Consider the following 22,456-nt stretch of genomic DNA (forward strand, 5'->3'; position numbering starts at 1 on the left):
AGCCATTAATGTGGCCAAGTCTGGATTGTATCACTAAAAGAATGAAGGCTATTTCATTTCAAGATGATGCTAGACTACTAGAGTGTCCCAAACCAGCTATAATTATCCAATTAACTGTTGAAATGTATGTAGTGTATGTATCAAAGAGAAACTAACAGACTCTCATATGATGAACAAAGAATAGAATGAATGTAGACCGCTTGGTTCAAACAGTCAACTGCTGTTAGTTTTGCTTTCACTCTGATTAATGTCTGCATTATTAAACATTTGCTAAAGGTGAAAAAAGATCGTCTGATTCAACTTACGAAAGACACATGTTTACAGAATATCCATTTTACTCACTCACACAGATGTTGCACCAGAATGTGCGTAGCTTTCACTGACTCAAATGTGAGGAGTGGTGTTAAATGATCCATCGTTTCCCAGTGAGGCTGTACTGTAGAGACAGTCAGTGGTTACTGTCGAAGGTTGTGAGGTTGAAGGCAAAAGTGATTTTTTTTTTTTTTTTTTTTAAATCAGTGTGTTGGTTTTATGTGTGTTCACAGCACCAGGTGAAAAATGCAATCCTAATGTAAGAAGGAAGCATGAAGCTTCCTTGAGACTCTGCACTGATTCTTGGTTTTTCCATATCTCACACACACACACACACACACACACACACACACATACTTTTTAAACAACACACACACGCAAACAGAAGATTTTCTCTCAACCTGAGCTGCTCATGCCAGACATGACGACACGGGCTGATCTGTGCGGAAATGAAGACATTCCCTCTCCTGGGGGTTTGGTTGGGTGTCATTTGAGGTGTGTCATCAAAGCCGGGGATAACAGTCAGAGCTCTGACCATGAACTGTATAATGGACAATTCACCTCGGGCCCAGCTCAGGATAATAAGAGGATGTAAACTCCCTCACAGCAGGAGCTGCAGGGTGAATGGTAGTGAACAGTCTCATTGTGCACCGCAACATCTGTTGGTAAAACCATGGCAACACAGCTGTCTGCCCACAGGCTGTAGAGAGGACATGGGAAAGCACAGATGTAAAAAAAAAAAAAAAGAAAGAAAGAAAGAAAAAAGGACAAGGACACACACAGAGAACTCCCAAGATCCACTGACAAAAGATATTTTTCTACAGAATGAATTCATGTTTTCTGCCAAAGCATAAAAATCAAACAAGCCATAGTTTTGTTATTGCACCAATCGATATTTTCTGGAAATTTAGAAATTTAAGAGACTCTCCCTCGAACACCATCGCACTAACGCTCACTGCACGTTGCTGCCTCAATTCCTCTTTTGTCCTCCATCCATCATCATTACCTCCTCAAACAGAGAAAGACACACACACGATACACATACGCAACACACACACACACACACACACGAATGCATATAGAGGAAGAGACGCTGCAGGCGTTCCCCCTCATTAACACTTGCTCCTTCTTTGATTATTTTTCCTGATCATTTCCAGCGCTGCATGCCAGTTGCTACATCCTGTTTCCAGGAAATCTATTTCCTGTCAAATCACTCTGAAAAGTCAGCTGTAGCAAGCATGTGGAGAAGGACGCGGGTCTGCAGGCCACAGCAGAACTACAGCCTGAAATCTTCTTGATTTCTCCTCGATCAACATGTGAAACAGCGTCTTTAATTTATTTGTCTGTCTGTGTGTCTGCTGGTGTATCTACCACACCCTCAGTATATAAAACACTGACTTTAGAGGCTGCATGGACAATGTTTCACAACCAAGGCTCCAGTCGAAAAGTTCTTTCCATTTGTGGTATTTTCTTCCTTACAAAGATATTAGCTATTTAGTTACATCACATACAAACAACTTAAGACTAAGGTGCAACAGTCATTTCTTGGTACAGTATGTTCCCAAACACAGCAAGGGGAGAGAACAGCAGTGCTGATGTTGTTTCTCAGTGTAACTACACATACACCACAGCTTATTAGGGTTATTATTAGACCATCTAAGTAGGTCAGTCAGAGCAGCACTTACAAAGGCATACATTAATGACATGACAACCATCACTACCACACCACCATGCACCATTTCACTGCTGACTGAGTCCAACACCAACTAAAAATGGGCTGGGATGAAGGTTAAGCCACAGAAACGAATGAGTATTTTACAGAGGCACAGCCCAGCTAGGTGATATGATGCAGCTTTTACTGATCAGTGAACAGATCTTGGGCCTGAGACTGCAAATAGCATTAAGAGTATAGAGGCTTCCAGAGAGAAGTGCAAGTTGTGATGCCTGCAGCTTGATCTGCTGCCACGATTGTTGTCTATGATGTATCTACAGTAATTAGAGAAACTGGAGAGAATGTTAGTAACTTACATCACAAAGTAGCTCTGAGTCCCATGATGCCTCAGCAATGCAGCAAATTAACGAATACACTGCTGCTGTTCATGCAAACTGCTCAGTGTCTGCATTTGCCACAAGAGGCATTACTAGAAGGTTTCAATGCAAATGCTTTTTTGGTCTGAACTGAGCACCAACATTGTTCTGCTTTACCTAATCATCATAAATATAGCCTAAGATATGTCTCTCCTACACCGGAGGAAACATGTTTGTTTGGCACCAGGAAAATTGTCACAGGTGGAGATGAAAAAAAAAAAAAACAACAATTTGCACTTGAGGCAAATTTCATAAAAACTACATTTGCTCTAATGCTGGTTTTGCACCTGTAGGAAAATAAAGTGTGTTTTCAAAACCAGAGGTTAAGTTGTCTGAGCAAAGCAGAGTGACCCTGTGGAGAGAGGAGGTCAGAACAAAAAGAAAGGAGCATATTGTTCCTGGCTGTCTCTATCAGCACCTCACTGACTTCTAGTTAACCAGCCACTGACTGGCCGCAGACCAAGCAAAGCCATCATTACTGACTGTTTTTGTTTGATTTCTAAATGTAAACTAGTAAACATGAAAGTTTAGAGAGCACACATATACCCAAATCATCACACAAAGTAAGTTTACTTTGGATGTCCTCTAGCTTTATGCTGAAGCGTGCAGTATTTGGTGCATTTGCACAGTAACATGCATCTCTCCATGTGCATATGCATTAAGTGTCCCTCTGCACACACTTGTGTTTGTCGACTGCTTCAGTCATGCACATATTTACCTCGTTCCCTGTGTAAACCATTAAATATCTCATCCCCATTCTGACCCCTATAACTCCACTTTATGGCTTTTCCACATGGCCTCTGAAGAACTTGCGGGGGCTTTATTTTGGACCATGCCATGTTTGTTCTGGGGGGCCCTGAAGCTTTGCTGCTCACATTGAATCCCAAACCGCATCCACCCCAGGAACCAGGGAACATGCTGTTGGGTCTGAGAACGGTGACCATGGTCAGGCAAGTTCAGATGAGGTCATATTAAAACTGTGCTGTCATGGTTTGGATTCATCCGAGGGTTAAAATATAAAGTTGAGAATTAGTGGTCATCCAAAAAACAGGAATTGCTTTCCATTTACTTATGCCAACAACCTCACTGTCTTTATTGAAGTCATCAAGTTCTCACCCATGTTTAATTTGTTCTACACCCTGTGCTGTAATGGTACCAACAGATGGACTATGAGAACGGACACAGCAAAAGGAGAAGTAGGCAGGGAAACGGGAGGAGAGAAGACAGATGGAGGCAGATAGCATGAGGGAAGAGAAAATAAGGATGAAGTGAGGAAAAGGGAATGAGGCAGAAGGAAAAGACAGAGAGAGATGACACAGCAGGGGGAGAATCCAGGGTGGAGTGTGACCACATCTTTTTTCTGCCTCACTACCTATATGAACCATCAATCAGGAAAGAGGACAAGGAAAGATCAACAAAAATAGTCCAGAAGGGACCGCAGCACACCACACCACTGCATCACTCACTGACAAAAGCCCACAGCCTTCGACATCCATCAAGCCACTCTATTCTCTCACTTCTCACACACTTCCTTCACTCCATCTATGCTCGACTCTTTCCTTCGCCCGTTCCAGATTCTTTTTTTTTTAATTTTCCATTGTTTTCCCTATTTATCACTGTCACCATGGTTGATGTTAGCTAGTCATTTTTGAGTCATTTATATCTTCTTTGAATCATTACACCTCAGCCTCAAACTCAAAACTCACTGGAGGTCTTCTGGCAGACAGTGCAAATCCTGGTGATGAAAGGGAACACAAGATATTTGAGGTCACATCTGAGAAACTTAAATTGAAATACCACAGACTCTGTTCTTAGTAAACACAGACATGTTACCACATGGCAACATGTGCGTTAAAGGCATGCTGCTTCTAACACTTCAGGAACCAAATATCTAAACGTTACATGGCTGTATTTTATGTTCCTCAATACCAACTTTGACTTAAGCACCTTGTAGGTCTGGATTTCCTCTTTGCAGGTACGTGCCCACCTGCAAAATGATCGACTCCAGTGATGAACATCAAACATCAAAGTATTTTGACCTTCAGAAAATAAAAATCTTAAAAAAAAAAGCTGATTTGTTGCATCAAGACCCTCAAAGTTATAACAGAAATGATGTGACTGTCAGTGATTGATGGCAGAGGCAGTAATAACAGAACACAGAGAACAGCAAGAAAAAAGATCCATGCTAAGACACTCTCTGTGTAAAGTATTTCCACATGAATGTCTGTGGTACCATTTACAGTAAAACTTGACACTCAGGGCCTATTTTCGGTGAAAGTGGGCAGCACAATCCAAGACCCATAGCAGGAGCAGTGTTGGAGGGGGCAGCTGTACTATTAGCAGCCTGTTCCAGAAAGTTACTTTTCAACAGTAATCACAAAGTGGAAGAACAAATGTTCCAGTAGCTCCACAGACTCTGCAGATAAACTATAACCCTATATCACCTCATTCCGTGTACTAAGTGTCAGTAGTTCTGCAGCCATACAGAGGAGAACACAGAATCTGTAAACTAATGTGGAAAATATCCAAACTAAAGGTGTGTCTGGAAAAATGAGTTCTTTATTGCTAAAATGAAAAGAACTACATGAAATAAGTAAAACTCTGTGTGTATAACATGTAGTGCACACAGTATGTAAGTGCAAATGCTAATTTCATCTTTTAGTTACTTTTACACAATGACAGAGACTTGAGAACTGAGCTTGTGGGTAATTTACCTCGGAGCACACCTGAGAACCACATCTCAATGATTGTTGTCCATGTTCTATTTGAAACATTGCACTTAAAGACCTGAGTAGGAATCAGAGGATGTGCAACCTTTGCAAATACAGCCAACAAGCAGACTGGTATTGTCACCAGCATCAGATTTTGTTTTAATTTCAAAATGTATTTCAAAAGTATAGTAAGTAAACTGTAGTTTAGTAGCAAGTAAAACAAAAAACGTTTTGATGAGGTAATCTTCAAATCAGTTCAGATAAATATTTGTTATCTGTTGTCTTTAAATAATAAGGTACCTGGTCTGAGGTGAGTAAAATCTGAAAGTGAAGGAATGTTACTTTGTCCTGAAATCTCAGATCAGTAAATAAATCTAAGTAGATGCATGAACAAACTGAATCAAACAAGACCCACAGTTTGATTTTGTCCGTCTTAGTCATACGGTCATACCGGTACACAAAATTATGTCCTCAAAGAAAACAAGCCCCCTTTACAGTGGAGCTCTGGCATGTTCCTTTCACTGGCAGGTTAATTTTGCAGGAAGGTCTCTGATAAGTTACCTGATCTGCTGGAGTATAGTTACAGCCCTGCATTGTCCTGCTCGGGGCAGAAGAGACACGTACACCTACTGTATTGAAGGGTTACGTTTCCAGAGACATGGGCAGCAGACTCACAATACCCACACACACACTCGCTATTTTCCACATTTTCCAGTTATCTGGAGATAGGTTCAATCACGCCAATTTAGAAGCTGTCCCAAACTTTGACTGACAAATAAATACACTTCCATTTTCTCATTCCATCGCTCACAGTGCCTCCTCTGTTCAGTGGCCAATCGCTTCCCAGTCCCATCCTGATGTGGACTGCTTTTAGAGACAAATGTCTGCAAGATGAAGCTACTCCTCAGGTCAGGGATAGTGGTCTGTCTCTGGGGGAGTGGACTACTGTACCAATTACTGTCATTCATGGCACGCACACACACACACACACATTCAGACACACACAGGTATATGAGAAGGGGTATGATGGGCCAGTGGTCATGAATAAGACAAAAAAAGAAAAATGGGGCTCTTGAGGGAAACTTGAAAAACACATCTGATGGAAGATGAAATAATATGAAGTATTAATGGAAGAAAGTGAGTGAGGTTATTCGTCCTATCTAGTCAAATAGTTGTCATATACCAGAGGAATGCATGGTCCTTATCAATTCAGTATAGACAGGCTCTAAAGTACATTAAAGTGTCCAGTTTCTGAAGCATTAATTATACTATTAATTATACCATATTCACTTACACACTGTATAAATCATTCCCATAGCACATTAATGTATAAACACACACACACACACATAACCAGCAATAGATGCACACACCACCTGCCCCATAAAAGGCATAATTTTCATTTCAACTGTGATAGAGACATTTACTGGGGATTGCTAAACAGCTCCAATTATAGCCTTCACCAAGACTGATATGTTTAAATGGTATAATGTTCATGTTTGTAATACACTGCATTAACTGCTTTAAATGCAATGCTTTGGCACCTTAATTGACACCTTGCCCTGCCTGACATGTGTTCAGCAAAGGGTGTATTAGGTGTAGTTGACACTTGGTTGACAGTTTATTAGGCACGTCAAGCCAAGACTACCTTAGTCTATTTCATTAGTCCAGCAATAAATCATCCCCCATGAAGGTGATAAGAGAGATACTGACTCAACTGTTCTTTCATTTTGGAGGCAGTAGTTTGTGGTGCTGTAGGACTGCACTTATAAATACAATAGACAAGATAACAGAAAACACTTGGTAGTGTAACACATTACAAGCAGCAGTGCTGGGCTGTTCTGTCCTGCAGCGTCCTCATATATCACGTGATGAACACTGACATTTTTCCACATACAGTCATTCAAAAATATAAATGATTGAATCCATTTTTTGGAGCAGCACAAACATCACAACATGAGTCTTTTTGTTATTATACTCTTATATATTATAGTCCAACATCATTTAGAAAGTCTAGAAGAGCTGTGGGATTTTTCTATTTCCTCCTATTCACCTGCACAGGTAGTCAACAATAAGTTAGCTGAACACAAAAAAAGCAAGTCATGCCGAACATCCAGGCAATTTTTATGGCCAGAATTTCAAAGCATAAGACGTGATTTTTTGCATCACCAACTTTCATAGGAATGAATTAGTTGCCATCTTGTAATCCAGTATCCAGTTCATCCATGGTGAAACTCCTCTTTCGTCTGCTGAAGGTTTGCTAAGCTATTAAAAGGGCTCTGAAGCACGTGTTGACTAATGTTTAGAAATTACTCTGTGGGTCAGTGTCAGAAGCAAACACATTCTTCAGGTGTTGCCTTTTAAAGAGGTTCAGCATTAAAACATAGCATTTTACTGAACCACATACACAGGCAGACATTTCCAAATATTATACTGCAACCATGTGCAATTTCCCAGTGTAAATCATAACTGAGGTTAAATATTTCTCACACAAAACTGACATCAGCCACAATCAATAACTAACCTCAGTAGATAAGAAAAGAGGTTGAAGTCAACCATGAGCTGGGAAGCAGGTCTCTCTCTCTCTCACAGGTAGATATTTTAGCAGGACATTAAGTTGAAAAAATTGGGGATGACAGGTCTCCTGGACTTGCCACAAAGTTACACACACGGCAAAAGGACACACATGCACGAACACACATTTCTTTAACTGCTATCTCAGAACACACAAACTAAACATGTACACAGAGAAAAACCACCCACTGAAAACCAATTCCTTCAAGTATGATGTATTCAGCTAACTGCGAGGGCCAAAATTCCTTGCACATGTATGGACAATTAGGCCTAATTTTGTCCCAAATTGCTTCCTGTAATGATGAGTGGACATAGTTAGCAGGCTGCTCTCAACTGCTGAACACAAAGAGATCTAAAGTATCAGTTCCAAGTCTAGAGATTGATGGAGAAAAATGCTTAATGCTCCCACTACCCTCACAACCCCCTACCTCACACACATATACACCTCCAACTCTCAACATGCAATCCACCTCCATCCCTAACAGTGGTGATTAAATCATTAGAGCCAGAGAGTATAAAAACTTCAAAGATAAAGAAGAAAAAGCTGCCAGCTTTCTCCAGCTTTCTGACTGACTGACCCGCCCACACATACAAGCACACTGGTGGACTAAAAGAGCCACACGCATAGACATTTTTCCACCCACCTCAACGTCCTTTAGACACGCAGAAAGTGAAACAAACTGAGGTAGAAAAAGACAGGACAGTGCACAGTTTCTTTGGGGTTTTAGATGGTGTGCATCTGAGAGCAGATGCTACATATCGGAGGATGTTGTATGGGTGTCATCCTTATGGCCTCTTGTAAAGCATCTCTGCATGTAATTTGGACATAAAGGCTATTTCCCAGCAACACCTTTTAATAAATCAGCAAAATGGCTAAAAGTCAAAAAGAAGGAGTTTAACCAGAAATATCCACATTAAAATGTTTTATAGTAGTGAACACAGAAAGCTAAAAACTGCCCTTCCTTCTGTTCTTACCTGCCTCATCCATCTGCAGCTGTGTTTATCTTTGCTAGTGTTGTCCCAGAAGCTGGATGGGCTCAGAGCATCATGGTCAGAGTTTGCATCTGTGCATGTGCGTTTATGTGTATTTGTACATTATGAGCTTTTGTATGTCTGTCCGTGTGTGTATACGTGTGCTTGTGTGTGTGTGTGTACACACTGACCTCTGTTTGCAGTGTATTGGCGCGTTGTTCTTTGGCGCTGAGTGATTCCTTTAGCACCTCGATGTGTTGCTTGCAGTCTGAGTTCTGATTGGTCAGCGTTTCTAGTTTGGTCTGCAGGGCCTGCATTTCTGACTCCTTCCTGTTCAGCTCCTGCTTCATCTGCTCGGCCTGGAAATCACACGTACACACGTTTGTTATGAAAACCTTACAGGGAATGAGTGAATTGATATGAATACAAAAAAAAAAACCAAACTCAAAAAGTATAAAAATGTTTCTTTTCTCTCAAGCAAACACACATGCACATGCACCACATACACCATAGCCAAAGGGTGAACAACACAGGTGGGCAGACAGAGTTACCAGCAGTAATAATACACTGACATCGCTGACAGATTATAGTTTTAAGGAAGCCGTTACCAAAGAGGACAGAAAGCCACAAATGCACTAATAGTCAAAGTATCTGAGCAGAGGCTAGCTATGTGCACAAGACTGTCATCTGTGTTCTGGTGCCAAAAAATGCACAAAGCTGATTTAAAGAGAGATTTTTCTAATTGTGTGAGTAAGGTTCATCTCATAACAGGAGGACTGGGGAATAACCAATCAACCCTCATTTAAAGTAAGAGAAGAAAGAAAGCAAACAGAAGAAGAATGGAAAATAAGAGACCGGGGGCCAGAAAGTGAAAAGAAGTCAAAAGAAACCGAGTGAGACATGATTAGACAGGTTGAGATTGGTGAGACGATTTGGAGGCACAAAGAAGTGGAGACGGAAAATATGCAGTGGACAAAAAATATTCTGATAAAGTTTTGAACGTTTTAGATTAGTTAAAGAACTGGGAGTTCAAAAAGTGCTGGGTAAAATGAAAGAACAAGAGAGGAGAGACTAATGTGAGGGGTACTTCTGCTTGTTCTGTGATCCAAGGCTGCTGGGTGGGGAGAAGGAAGGTGGGAGCTGCTCTTATGGAAGACACACATGGTGACAAGGCCTGCTCCTAGAGAAACAAAAAGACAAGAAAACAGCAGGCCACTAAACTATGCAGGCAGCCATAGGGAAACACTGACAGTTTCCCAGTTAGCTGTATACTCAACCACACACCTCCACACTATGCATTCCTCAACTAGAAAACACAGCCTTCTGAATGTTATACTTGGTGAAACTGCACATTTCTGAGCCCTCTGAAGCCACTTTGTAGTGTTTGAGTATACTGAAGCCCAGAATGGAAACCGGAGAGGGAAGGGATGCTGTGCTCTCTGGTTTCTCTCTTATCACAGTCTTACCTCAACACCAGTCTCCATCACTGCTGAAAGACCAGGACCCTAAACTCTTCAAGGGTATAGAATGAATTTGTGTGCAGAGCCGTGTTTGTGGTGTCTTTCTGTGTTTCCATGTGACTGTACATAGAAAGATGAGACATGGGAGAGCGAACAAGGGCCATCACTGTGATGTATGTCATTACAGGTCAGCACAGGTGAGGAGAAGGCACTTTCCTCTGTTGTTGTCGTTGTAACTTCACATTCATCTGTCAGGTCTCCATTTATTTAAAAAAAAATCTCTTTTATGACAGCGTCAGCAACTTCCCAGATGCTCTGAGAAACGGACCATGCAAAGAGCACCATTAATGAATCAAAGAGAACCACTTTCACATGAAGCACTACTCGTGGGACTCAGCCATCATGGACAAACGCTGACGCTACAGTTTATAATGTGGATACTGTTGCTATGCCTCTTCAAATGTGTGCATGTCAGTCTATGCACCAGTGTGTTCCTGGGGAAAAATAACATGTAAACTAGAATAATATGCTATTTAAAAAGTAATTAGCACCAAACCATGATACAGACAGGAGGCAGGAGAGTAAACAGGCATGGTGCACTGTAAGCTGATAGTGTGTGTCAGCCGGTACAGGCACAGTACAAGAGCAGTACAATGCTTAGTCATCAAACTAGTAAAGTACGTAAGTCACACATAAAATGAAAAAATACATTTATAAGCGTAGGAGTTCTTGGTAACCATGCAACAGAGGAGGCTCAGAGCCTCGAGAGCAGCCAAAAGACACAGTGATTTGCAGTTTGGCTCTAAGATATCTTCACATTTGTGCTTGGCTCTCCACGAGCATGCAAGTGAGACATGCAACATGCACATGACAAGGTCTCACGCATTTCTCTGTCTTAAGGTGAACATGCATCACAAAAGGTCATGCAGTGTGGAGTCGTCTCAGGTGGCACGCAGAGACATGCTACCTTAGTCTTCATAAATTTAGAATGGCTCTTGTAGACTTCCACCTGCTTGAGCTCATCCTGCCTGTCGTCAGGGTGCAGCAGACCACTGGTCTTTAACATCTGGACCTCATCCTCTAAGTCTCTGATGTTCCTCTCCAGGGAAGAGATCTTGGTGTCCTACACCAGCATCAGTAGGCAGACAAATAGCAAAATTCTCACTATGAACATTAACTTCTGTACTTCATTTATGGTTTACCTGCCTTGTGACATAGATTTTTTGGTCCACACGTATGACTGCTTTATCAATATGTTTATCTACCAATGTGTGAGTGAGTGATCCATCCATCACCTATACCCACTTATTCCTAACCAGGGTCCCAGGGATCTGCTGGAGCCTATCCCAGCTCTCTTTGGGTGAAAGGCAGGGGTCCACCCTGGACAGGTCACCAGTCCATCACAGGGCTGTGTGAGTGATATATGAAAGCTAACACTGAGTACTGTGAATTAATTGGCTGGGAGGCTTTACAATTCATGACTGACCCCCTTTATCTTCTTCTAGGCATTACCATGAAACCTACTTTAGTAAACCTGATTGGATGAGCACCCTAACTCCAGGTGCTGCATCAAAAATATATACGTAACTACTAATTACAGTGAACAGTATCTGTATGGGAAATTCTTCAGCATCTGAAAATACAAGAGACCTAAAATCCAAAACAGCACTAAATGCATATTCACAAAAGACCTCAAAATGTGGTGAGTCTAGCTGTATAGCCATATGTCTGACTAGAATGTCTGCAGAAATCAATGGAGAACCATCTAGGCTGGATGTTGTTTTCCATTGCAGCATTTATGAAGAGTCTGTCATGGACAGGTCCTTAGGTTGTTTAGCTGCATGGGTTCAGACATACGTTAAATGGTAAACCTTGAAAAACAGCAGAAAGGTAATTGAATAAATGGAAACAGTCTGCATGATGCCATCAGCACAAACCGCAGACAACATGTAAGCATCTGACCTCTATTACATCCTCTGAAATCAGCCCTGCCTATACATATACCACCGCAGACAGACAAAAAGACTTAAAGCAAACCGAGATTCATGTATAGAGGTATAAATAAGAAAAACACACACACACAAAGAGCGTACGCAAGGACACAGATTTTTTTACCCAAGATAAAGTCAAAGTAGGACATTCAGGCATCTAGAAAAATCCCACCCATGTACCCAAAGCACACACACATACATGCAAGACAAAGTGCCCACACTTTCTATTCTATTTCCTTTGCTTCAGTTGATTTCTAAATCACATAATAAAAACTGCACCTCAAATTCACTGAAAACACTAATTCCTGTGCTTCACATGTTGCATTCTGACCAAGAAGGAATTTTATAAATAAGGGAGAGACAAAAACTGTGTATTTGTTTCCTCTGTTGAGCTGACAGAAGGTTCAAGAAGTGAGCACTCATTACTGTACCTGCCAGATAACATCAGGGTCAAAACAGAAAGGGGGGTTGGTGTTCTGTAATTACAGTGGAAATATAGAATGCTTAGAGACAGAAATAGCATAGACCATATACACACAAGGGACAGGACTATTGATGCAACTGTGGAAATTCTGTATATTTCCACAGTTGCATCAATAGTCAATAACCCATAAAACAATACCACAAAATATCTCCTCCTCATCAATGTCAGCAAAGTAAGTTACTGTATCTTGCTCCCTCTCTCCCTTGATATGTCTAATCCTTTTGGTAATGTTTGTTTTGCCTTCTCTAATTAACATAGTCAGATTTAACAAGCTAGCACATGTGGTGTTTGTTAATAGGCAGACAAATCACAAAGTATGTGTGAAACATAACTGTGGTTTTGCTGTAAAGGAGCCACTTTTGGAACAAGCATTTGCAGAATATGTGTGTGTGGGCGTGCACAGAGACACATGTGGAGTCAACAGCATTTTTCACAGCTCTAACTACTTCAAAGAGCTGAGTTAAGAGTGAAAGCTTCCATATGTGACATTTGAAACAAATTGAATAAGTGCTCAACTCTGCATGGGCCAATAATGGACTTTATTTGTATGGTCGCCATACAGACACGAGGCATCAGTGTTTCGTAGGTTGTTTCTGCACATATATTTGTGTCTGCATTTACACTCCAGATTCTCTGCTCCTGCTCACATCACAACCCAGCTCATGAATACTTGTTGGTGTGAAGCTGATATTAAACTAAACCAGAAACATGCTGCAACTAGAAACAAGAACAACCAGGCTTAATAATTTTGATCTCAACAGCTACAACAGTTTAAACTCAGTGATCATGAATTTGTTCGAAGATAAACTGGCCAACATGTTACACTTGATGTTATGAACAGTAAGAAAAATACAGCAATATCCCAGCAATACTCCTTAACTGGCACATACATTTAAATGGTGGCTTTTCTCCATATGTGCTATAAGTCCTACCTTCATATCAATGACAGTCTGCAGAGCCCTGGTCTTGGCCGGGTCAGCTTGGAGCTGGTTCCGACGATGGAGCTCCTGCGGAGGGACCCGGTAAAAATAAGCCTGGCGGCTCATCATCTTTAGCACTTTCTACTTTCGACTCACAGCTTCAGAGTCTCTCAAAAAGATAAACGAATAAATTAATCCCAGTTTCTTTGTCTCTCTGTATTTTTATTTTATTATTGTCTTTGTTTGTTGCTAATTCATCCTGTACTGTAAATCATTAAAAATTATTCTTTTGGAAAAAAAAAAAAAAAAAAAAAAAAAAAAACTTCCTATGATCTTTAAGCTGGTTCTCCAGGGGGGTATATTTCCATCTCTGGTGTCTCTTTCCTCTACTCTGTCTTTTTCTGGTTTTCTGTCTCTGTTCATTAGCAGGTCAGCGACACACTCAACTAAAGGTCATACGAATCTGTCTCCATTACTGTTCAGTCTGAATGTTTCTATTTCTTATCTCTCACTTATTTTCTCTGTCTCTCTCGCAGATGTCTCTGGCTTGCTAAAGCTCTCGCTTAGCAACACTTTCTGGCAGCACATGCGCTAAGCTTCTTCTATCAATAATTAATGGTAGCTCTGACCTACAACTATGCCTACACAAAAGCACACACACATTCAAGCTAATGGGCACACACACATACTGTACCGACACGCAGTAAGTAAAACACACTTGTTGAACAGGAACTGCATGGGTGCATAGGTGCATTAGGCAAAGTCGACTGATAGGACAATAAACTATAGATGCATGAGTTAATGCATAGAAAAAATAATTTGACCTGCCCAAAATGGTCAACTCTCCCCCAGAGCTGCTAGATTTGCAGATGTGTCATTGCTTTGCAAGTACATCTGCTGCTGCTGCTTAGATTAAATCGGCTGCACCACCATCTCAGCATCCAGCTGTAAACTCTCAGTGTCAGGAGGAAAGATATGTATCTGCTTTTTATCTATACAGGCATAAGTGTGTGAAGTCAGAGCAAAGATACTAACTGTGATGAATTATGCAAATGAACGGTACCGCACAGGGTGACTGACAGGGCAATGTTCTCCTTTTCACAAACGCACTGTTCACATCAACACGGCCATGTGTCACCCTGTACAATGACAGTCTGATCTGCTGCCCAGCATCCAGCTCCACTGGAGACGTTTAGGGTTACGTGCAACCAGATTGAGGTAATGAGGGGGTGGCCCTCACTGAAAGGCACCTCAAACTCTTTCATTCTTCACATGTATTTATCTTTACCAGACCACAGAGGACATGACTCAACGTGTTCACATAAAAATACTGAACCATATATGTTAAGTAAGGGTTAAAAGTAGAAACGATACATGGAATACCAAAAGGTCAAATTTCAATTAATTAATTTAAATACACAGGATTAAAAAAACAAATGCAGCACCTCTAAGGTTCACTGAAAAATGAAAGAAACTGCCTCTTTCACCAATGGCACAGGCATACAATCCAAAGATATGGGTGGCTTAAATACTAGCACAGCCAAAATTGGAAAAATGACAGACAGTCAGTGGGTAAAAGAAAAGCCACCAAAGAAAGACAGAAACCACATGGAGATGGGAATTCATTTAGAAATAGCTCATCAGACAGTCAGAGCGCACAAAAACACTTAACAGAAGCATGAATAAACATTCAGGAAGAAGCAACAAGTTGCCATAATTTCCCATTGCTCCCATTGTTTCCAGTTCTCCTAGTGAGTTGAAATGAGAGGAGACAAGGGCCTTATCCTCTTGTCCATATCAGTTATGGATAAGGAAATATTACTGCTGTCAGAGCACGCCTCCCACAGACTGGCATGCCCACTGCTGCCACAAACGTAATCTTCTGCTGACCATATGTGTATCAATGTGTCACTGCGTGTGCATGTCTTTTTGTCTACCTAAGCACATTATTTATATGTCCCTCGGAGAGAATGTGCGTATTAACTCCACAGCAATTAGAGCTCAATTCTCGAAATTATTGTGTCTCTCAATGGGGGAAATTAAGAGAGCATGTCATCAAAGGCTCTCTTCTCTGCTCCACATGTGTCAAAGAACAGAGCATATGGAATGAATAGGATCAAACGTAACTCAATAGCAATAGGTGCTGGCATCCTGACTGAAGGATACGGTCAAAAGGTTCAATTCTAGCCTGAAGGCAATGGTGTCATGTACGCCATACGCCGACTAGAACATGCACAGATCCTACACAGCCACACACACATTCATCAATCACATTCCCATCCCTTCTCCATCAGTGGGAGAAAAACTGATAAATAAGGAAAAAAACATTTACTTGGCAGAAATTTGAAATTCTGTCCACCTATCAGCTTAAAAGTGCAGTTTAGAAAGACAAAGGGAAAGTCAGAGAGAATCAAAGCCTTCCCCAGAAACAGGGAGGGGGTAAAGAGAAGGTTTGAGGGGTGTAATTTTGTCCCGATAAACTTTTCCGCTCAAACATTCTGGGAGCTCAACAGAGCGTAGCGAGTATGTGGTGCCCGGGGTGTGGTGGGGAGAGTTGGTGTGTGTGTGTGTGTGTGTGTGTGTGTGTGTGTGTGTGTGTGTGTGTGTGTGTGTGTGTGTGTGTGTGTGTGTGCGTGTGTGTGTGTGTGTGTGTGTGTGTGTGTTTGCTGATGGTATTTACAGTGGTCTTCTAATGTTAGCTGAGAGGGGTTTCATTAGCACAGGCTGACATCAGCCAATCAAAAATGGAGCCCTGAAATGTCCCACCCAGGACAGGTCTTTCACCACAGACAGAGAGAGAGAGGGAGAGATTAATGGACAGACAAACATAAAGAGACACAAGGGCAGATGAGAAAGGCGAGAGGTGAAGGTGTCAACACTTTGCAGCTGCTGGTATTAGAAAGTGAGGAGAAAGCCAAAGCAAAAAGAGGATTAAAAAAAAAGATGAATTTGCTAACATGACCTTTCACTTCTCAACATGTTGGCACCGGAAAGTTTAAAAAATGTAAAAAAGCTACATTTCTGTAGTTTGAGAGATGGTAGATAGAGGAGATCTGCCAAAAACAGCAGCTAGTCATACTGTAGAAAAACAGTGGAGCCATAAATGCTTCACCTTACACTACTGACAGCGGTGATGCTACATACTTAGAAAATACAGAGGGAGATGTCTGCATTCACAGCTGGAGCCTTAACCTTATCCAGAGCTCCTAAGGACCATATGAACTCCACTGTATGAAAGAAATATGCCATCTCCAAGTAAAATCTCACTGTGAGACTGTGCATGTGTATGTGCACGCCCTTGGCAGCAGGTCAGGGCTGGGCAGGAACAGAGTAGCGGTGCAGCTGTTGTTATTGGGTCTACAGGGACCTGGCGGCTGGGGAGACTCGATTAGGCCCAGATTTATGCCTCACAGCATGTGTGTGTGTGCCACATAACTTAGGCTCGCATTTAGTGCACGCACCCGCCACTGTAGTTAAATCCTAGTAGAACACTGCCACTTTGTGGACGCTGCTAGTACTGCAGCAAGTAAACATTACAGAGGAGAGACTCCTTGACAAGAAGAACTCAAACATACTATTTTATATATGGCTTCCACATCAGTCCAACAAATGATGGTGATGTTGACCGGGCAAGTGTAATCATTCTCAGACGCCAGGCAGACATAGATGTGCCAGTGTTTCTATGTGGGGCCTGTGGAGCTAAGACAGTCTGACAGCTGACATAGTTGAACAGGAAACACAAGTGAGAGAGCAACACTACACACACCATCCCCTGACAACATACATCAGCAGGTGAAGGAGTGATGGAGTGAGCTCTATATCCATACATTCTGCACACCAGCAGACCATACACACATAAACAGCTGGTTCAAGTAACTTCACATCTGGCTGTGGTGTGTAAATTCTGAATGTTATGAGAGAGTGAGGGGGAAAAGTCAAGTTAGAGACTGAAAACCTCTTTGGATCCTTACTCAATTCTTGAGAAAGGAATCTCTTGAATATTCCTAAAACACAACATGTAAAACAAAAATTTTAGGCAATACTTTCTAGCCAAAACTAGCAAAGTATATAATGAGAGCCCTTCCCATCAACCCACAGCCATGTCTGAAGGACAAATAAAAGGAAGGAGAGGTGAACTGAAAATGGAGGCATTTATTATCCCAGTTTAAGTTAAACAAGCTGGGTCATTTAAGAGAGAGTAATAGATGCAGTAATGAAAGGCAGTTGGGCTGGTTCCCTTTAGAGCTAATCAAAAGAACTAAGAGCAGTGCCCCTTAATAGAGGCAATAGCTGCACTAGCATGAATAGGTTGCCTTCACAAGTGCAACTGTAAGGCTAAATTATCACTCTGACACAATGACAAGAGGCCTTCACAGATTGTTGAATAAGAGCATAGAAATCCTTCACTAAATTGATTCATCCAACATTTTAACACTCCACACCAAACACAGACTCTCGAACAAAACTGTTTTTCAGCACAGTCTTAACATACTATGCTTTGAATTACCCAGAGCATCAATGTTGAATCTGTACCTGACTGAAATTTTAAAAATATACACCAAGAATCAATTTTTTCTTTCAGACTAGCCAGGCATTATTATCAAATTATTATAAAAAAAAAAATACTTACAAACTGCAAATAGCAATTAGTTATAGCAAATAGCAAATATTTATACAGTGCATTAGCAATGGATCAGTCACTCACACTATCTGCAAAAGATTTTCTTTCACTTTTTGGCAAGGCTTTTAGTTTGGCTTGAAAACTGAAAAATCAACCATTACACTAACTGCAATTTGAGCCGTAATCAATTCAGCACATCAAAAATATAAAAGCAGAACTGCCTGCAGGCTGCCTATGTGTGCATGGGTCTCTGAGTGTTTGTCTCTCGTTCTGTCTATATATTTATAGTTATATTTATCCATATATACAAAGACCCCATCAACCCATCTCAACCTCAGAGGAGATGGAGGCCAAAAGGGGACGAGGGGGGGGGGAATGAAAGAACAACGATCTCCTCTCTTTTCAATCAGGGCGGTCAGAGTGTTTTCCCTCATTAATCATACATTAATATTCAGACAAACACAGTCTGTTTTTCTACCTTAGAAAAACACTCCTTTCTCCCATCTCTCTCACCTCTCAGACCCAGTCACCCACTCCTCCTCCTGCACACACGGCACATGTTAAGCTGACAAGCAGTTAAAAATAACATGGCACACAGAGTGTGTGTGAACAGGTACTCACCTCTTACACACACATCATGGTTAGGTCCCACATGCACGGACACTGCCACAGGTAAACACACATGCAAGTATGCACACGCACAGCAGTGGTTGCATTAGCATGGGCTAAAACACACACACTCCTCTCTTTCAAAATCACCACAGTGACAAAACACCCGGCATGAGTGGATATCCCATCAGCCACCGGCAGCCCAGCGAGGGAGTGTCCCCGCTAGAAAAGCTAAACCGTCAGGCCCCAGATGTGCACGCATGCTCACACAGTCACACACAAACACACTTGCAATCGCATTCTGACTGCACAGCAGGCAGAAGGGGCAGACAAGCAACACATAGAAAAACAGGAATATTACGACACAAACAATAGCAGAAACGAGCGCTGACACACAACGCATACACACAAACACACTAACAGGGGGGTAGAGAAATTAAAGGCTAAGAAGATTTAGGAGTTAAAAATAAACAAGGCATGAGTGAAGAGCACAGAGCAGCCTACCACTAGCCCTCCAGGCAAAGGATACAGACTCACCTGTTCTGCTCACTGGAGGTCTGACTGGGACTTACACTTTCAGTCAATAAAACCAGTTAGTTAGTCTCTGAGTCTCTCTCCTATTTTTGACAAATAAACGAGAAAGACCTGACTTGAGCTTCCCAAACAGTTTTTTCTTGCATTTTGACTGGTCATTGTTGATGAGCTGCAATTACAGTTTCCACCCTATGAAATTATGGCTCACATTCCACAGCACAGCAAGTTATGTCCAACACACAAGGCATATGGGCAACTACCATTCGAGCATGTGCATACCCAGAAACATACACAAATATACTTTCACACATATACACACACTAAACTGCAATGCACAACACAGAGTTAGAGCTCTCCGTATGTTAATCTGGCCCTTTAATAAGCCCTGCTGAGCTGCTTTCTGCTGTCACACTCACATACAGGGACACTCACATACACACATACTGTATATACAAAGACAAACATGATTAGTTATTAAAAACAAATACACAAACAGTATATTACATATGCATTTAAGTCATTTAAGGGCAAAAGCATAAATACAATCTTTAACAATCAATATATACTTTACTCTATTACAATAGCTGCTGTACTGAAAATTGAAAATTAAATGCCATCATTGTTTTTAACCAACCACCATGCACTAGGGTTGGAATGAGGCAGGTGAAAGTCAGTTACAGCTGGCACTCAAGAAAACGCACCTCTCTCACATGCATGCTCTCCAGCTGTGCCTCGGCCTCCTGCGCTGCCATGGTTATGATGCCTGTCCGCTGTCCCCGACCCCAATTTCCTTGACCTTGGCCCTGAAGCATCTCCAGTAGCCTCTGGATGCTCTCATCCCGGGCACCCAGTGTCTGCTTCTGAGAGTCGATTCTCATCTCCATATCTTCCATGGTCTTCCTCAGCAGGTTCAGCTCCTTCGCCTGGCGCTCGTGTTCCGACTGTAGCTGGAAGAAATTCTCCTCTGACAGATCCAGTGGAGGGGGTGAAGAGAAGCCGTCACACCCAGGCACCTGGCAGGGGCTGCAGGGCCGATGGGAGCTAGAGCTGGGCGCTGCCACAGGGCCTTGACTGGGACTATATTGATGAATGGGGCTGTTCCTTGGCCCAGGCTGAAGAGTGTTGGCTGGGCTGATTCTCTGTGCAGCACTGTTACAGCCATACCCAGGGCTGTGAATGATGATATCAGCTTCCTGCTGCCTTGGATTATAGGTGCTGGATGGGCTGACTCTGGAGGTGTTCTTCGGTCCAGGACTGTGCAGGTTGTTGGGACTTTGCCTGGGGCTGTGGCCAGGACTGAAACCACCCCTGTGGTCCTCATCAAAATGGAGTTCCCGATAGGAGCCAGAGTTCCCCTGTGGCCTTTGTTGCTGCAAGCGACTGTTCATCTCCCTGTGAGCCCTCAGTTCCTCCTGAAGCTCATGAACTGTTAACGGAAGCTGCTACAGAGACAGAGTAAGCTCCCATTAAGCACCTAACAACAAGCACACAACGATAACATATACGCCCATAACAAAAATGAAACACATGATGACACACACCTATATAAATATATATGATGAGGAATGCAAAACAGACCTTGTTTCTCCTGATATCCACACGCTGCAGCAGAGAGATGTGATGTAAAGGCACACATGCATAAAGCCAATATAGAAAGCATGTAGAAAAAACATACCCGAAATAACCATTAGGGAGATTACTTCCCTCTCCTCAGTTTGTAAAGCCGTTGAATTATGGTCACACACCTTAGCCATAAGAGGGAGACATTTCTCTTCAAAACACAGAAGGAACATGGAGAATGCATTGTGCTTGAAAGCTAAAGTGGCTGGGGTGTGTTTGCACTGACAGAAACATTAAAGGGAGGAAAGACATGATAAAGGGTGATGCTAGTACGCATGGAAACAAAGCTGCAATGTACGGAAACCAAAAGAATGAACAATACAAAATGTAAGTGCCTCAACGAGAATAAGAACTACAACTACCAGGCTCACTGCCTTCTGAGCGCCCAATGGTTCCATTAATTGAAAAATAGATTAACAAATACATAATCAACTAAGGGTAACAATTAAACAATTAAATTGATAAGAGCATTTTGGTTTCTATGTTCTACCATAATAGAACACAAAACACTAAATGTCACATGCCCCATCCTGAAACATTCCCTGTTAGGCAGCATGTTGTGACATTTAAAAACCTAGGGAAGATCTCTGCCTCAAATTAAAATGATTGTTCCTGGTTTAAGGACATTTGTCTGCCCAAAGTGAGTTTGTAAGGATGGACGGAAGACAAAAGAGGTTTACTGATGCACTGGCTGATTTGACTGATTGACTTAACACACAACAAATGATTGCTAAGAGACACAACAGTGCTGTTTTTGCCACATGTTGTGGCAGGAAGCAAAATTAAATATGTTAATTTACATTCATAGCTGTTTTACTGGCAAATGGAAATTCATTCTGAGGTTGAAACAATGGACACAGAGGATTCTTGATTATTGCCTGAAAGTAAAAACAGGCTCTTATGAAATCTGACAAGAGAAAAAACAAAGAAATACACACAAACAGCACCTTAAAGACCACAGTGTCAAACACTAAACAAAAGTTAAATTATTAAAAAATTTGTGTAATGACATTAGAGATGGTGGGACAAGGACACGGGGGTGAGATGTAGGAGGGAGGCGAGGGTGAATATGGATAATCAATGCAACAAACTAGCACTGAATATCAAGTCCTCCGCACAGTCATGGACACATACACAACCCAAGACTGTAGACACAAATACATGTGGCCACACTACACGTACATATATACACACATACTCCAAACAAACAGATGGTTGGGGGACAACTCTGGTCACTGGAGCTGAGAGAAAAGGTGACATTGCTTATGCTAATGGAAAAGTTCTCTTGTCAGACTGAACTGTTCTCAGAGTGTCAGGAAGGGCAAAAAACAAGGGAATGGAGAAAAGGAGTGATAATCCAAAAGGAGAGATGGAGGATAGAGGTGATAAGGGAGACCAAAGTGACAGCAGAGTCTGAGTAAAATGTTTCTATGAGGTATAGCTTTTCTGTTTCCAAAATAAACAGGTGATTAAGAGAAAATTGCCTTCGTATTTTAAATGATAGAGCTATAATCACAATGTGATTGATTTTGCTAATAAAGCTGAGATTACTATCTACGG

General features: G+C 41.7%; 1 protein-coding gene across 1 annotated transcript in view; it reads right to left on the bottom strand.

Moving 5' to 3' along the window:
* LOC113146209 (ELKS/Rab6-interacting/CAST family member 1-like) overlaps window positions 1–22,456 on the bottom strand; it is a 133,502-nt gene that overhangs the window by 106,580 nt on the left and 4,466 nt on the right. The window contains exons 3-8 of the mRNA XM_026333551.1: window positions 19,978–20,715; window positions 13,525–13,599; window positions 12,540–12,584; window positions 11,085–11,240; window positions 9,745–9,837; window positions 8,849–9,016 (exon numbers count right to left, since the gene is read on the bottom strand). Of these exons, the coding sequence (XP_026189336.1) occupies window positions 8,849–9,016; window positions 9,745–9,837; window positions 11,085–11,240; window positions 12,540–12,584; window positions 13,525–13,599; window positions 19,978–20,715 (1,275 nt within the window). The remainder of the gene's footprint in view (window positions 1–8,848; window positions 9,017–9,744; window positions 9,838–11,084; window positions 11,241–12,539; window positions 12,585–13,524; window positions 13,600–19,977; window positions 20,716–22,456) is intronic.

The sequence above is a fragment of the Mastacembelus armatus genome, chromosome 7 (assembly GCF_900324485.2).
Source record: "Mastacembelus armatus chromosome 7, fMasArm1.2, whole genome shotgun sequence".
Classification (NCBI taxonomy): domain Eukaryota; kingdom Metazoa; phylum Chordata; class Actinopteri; order Synbranchiformes; family Mastacembelidae; genus Mastacembelus; species Mastacembelus armatus.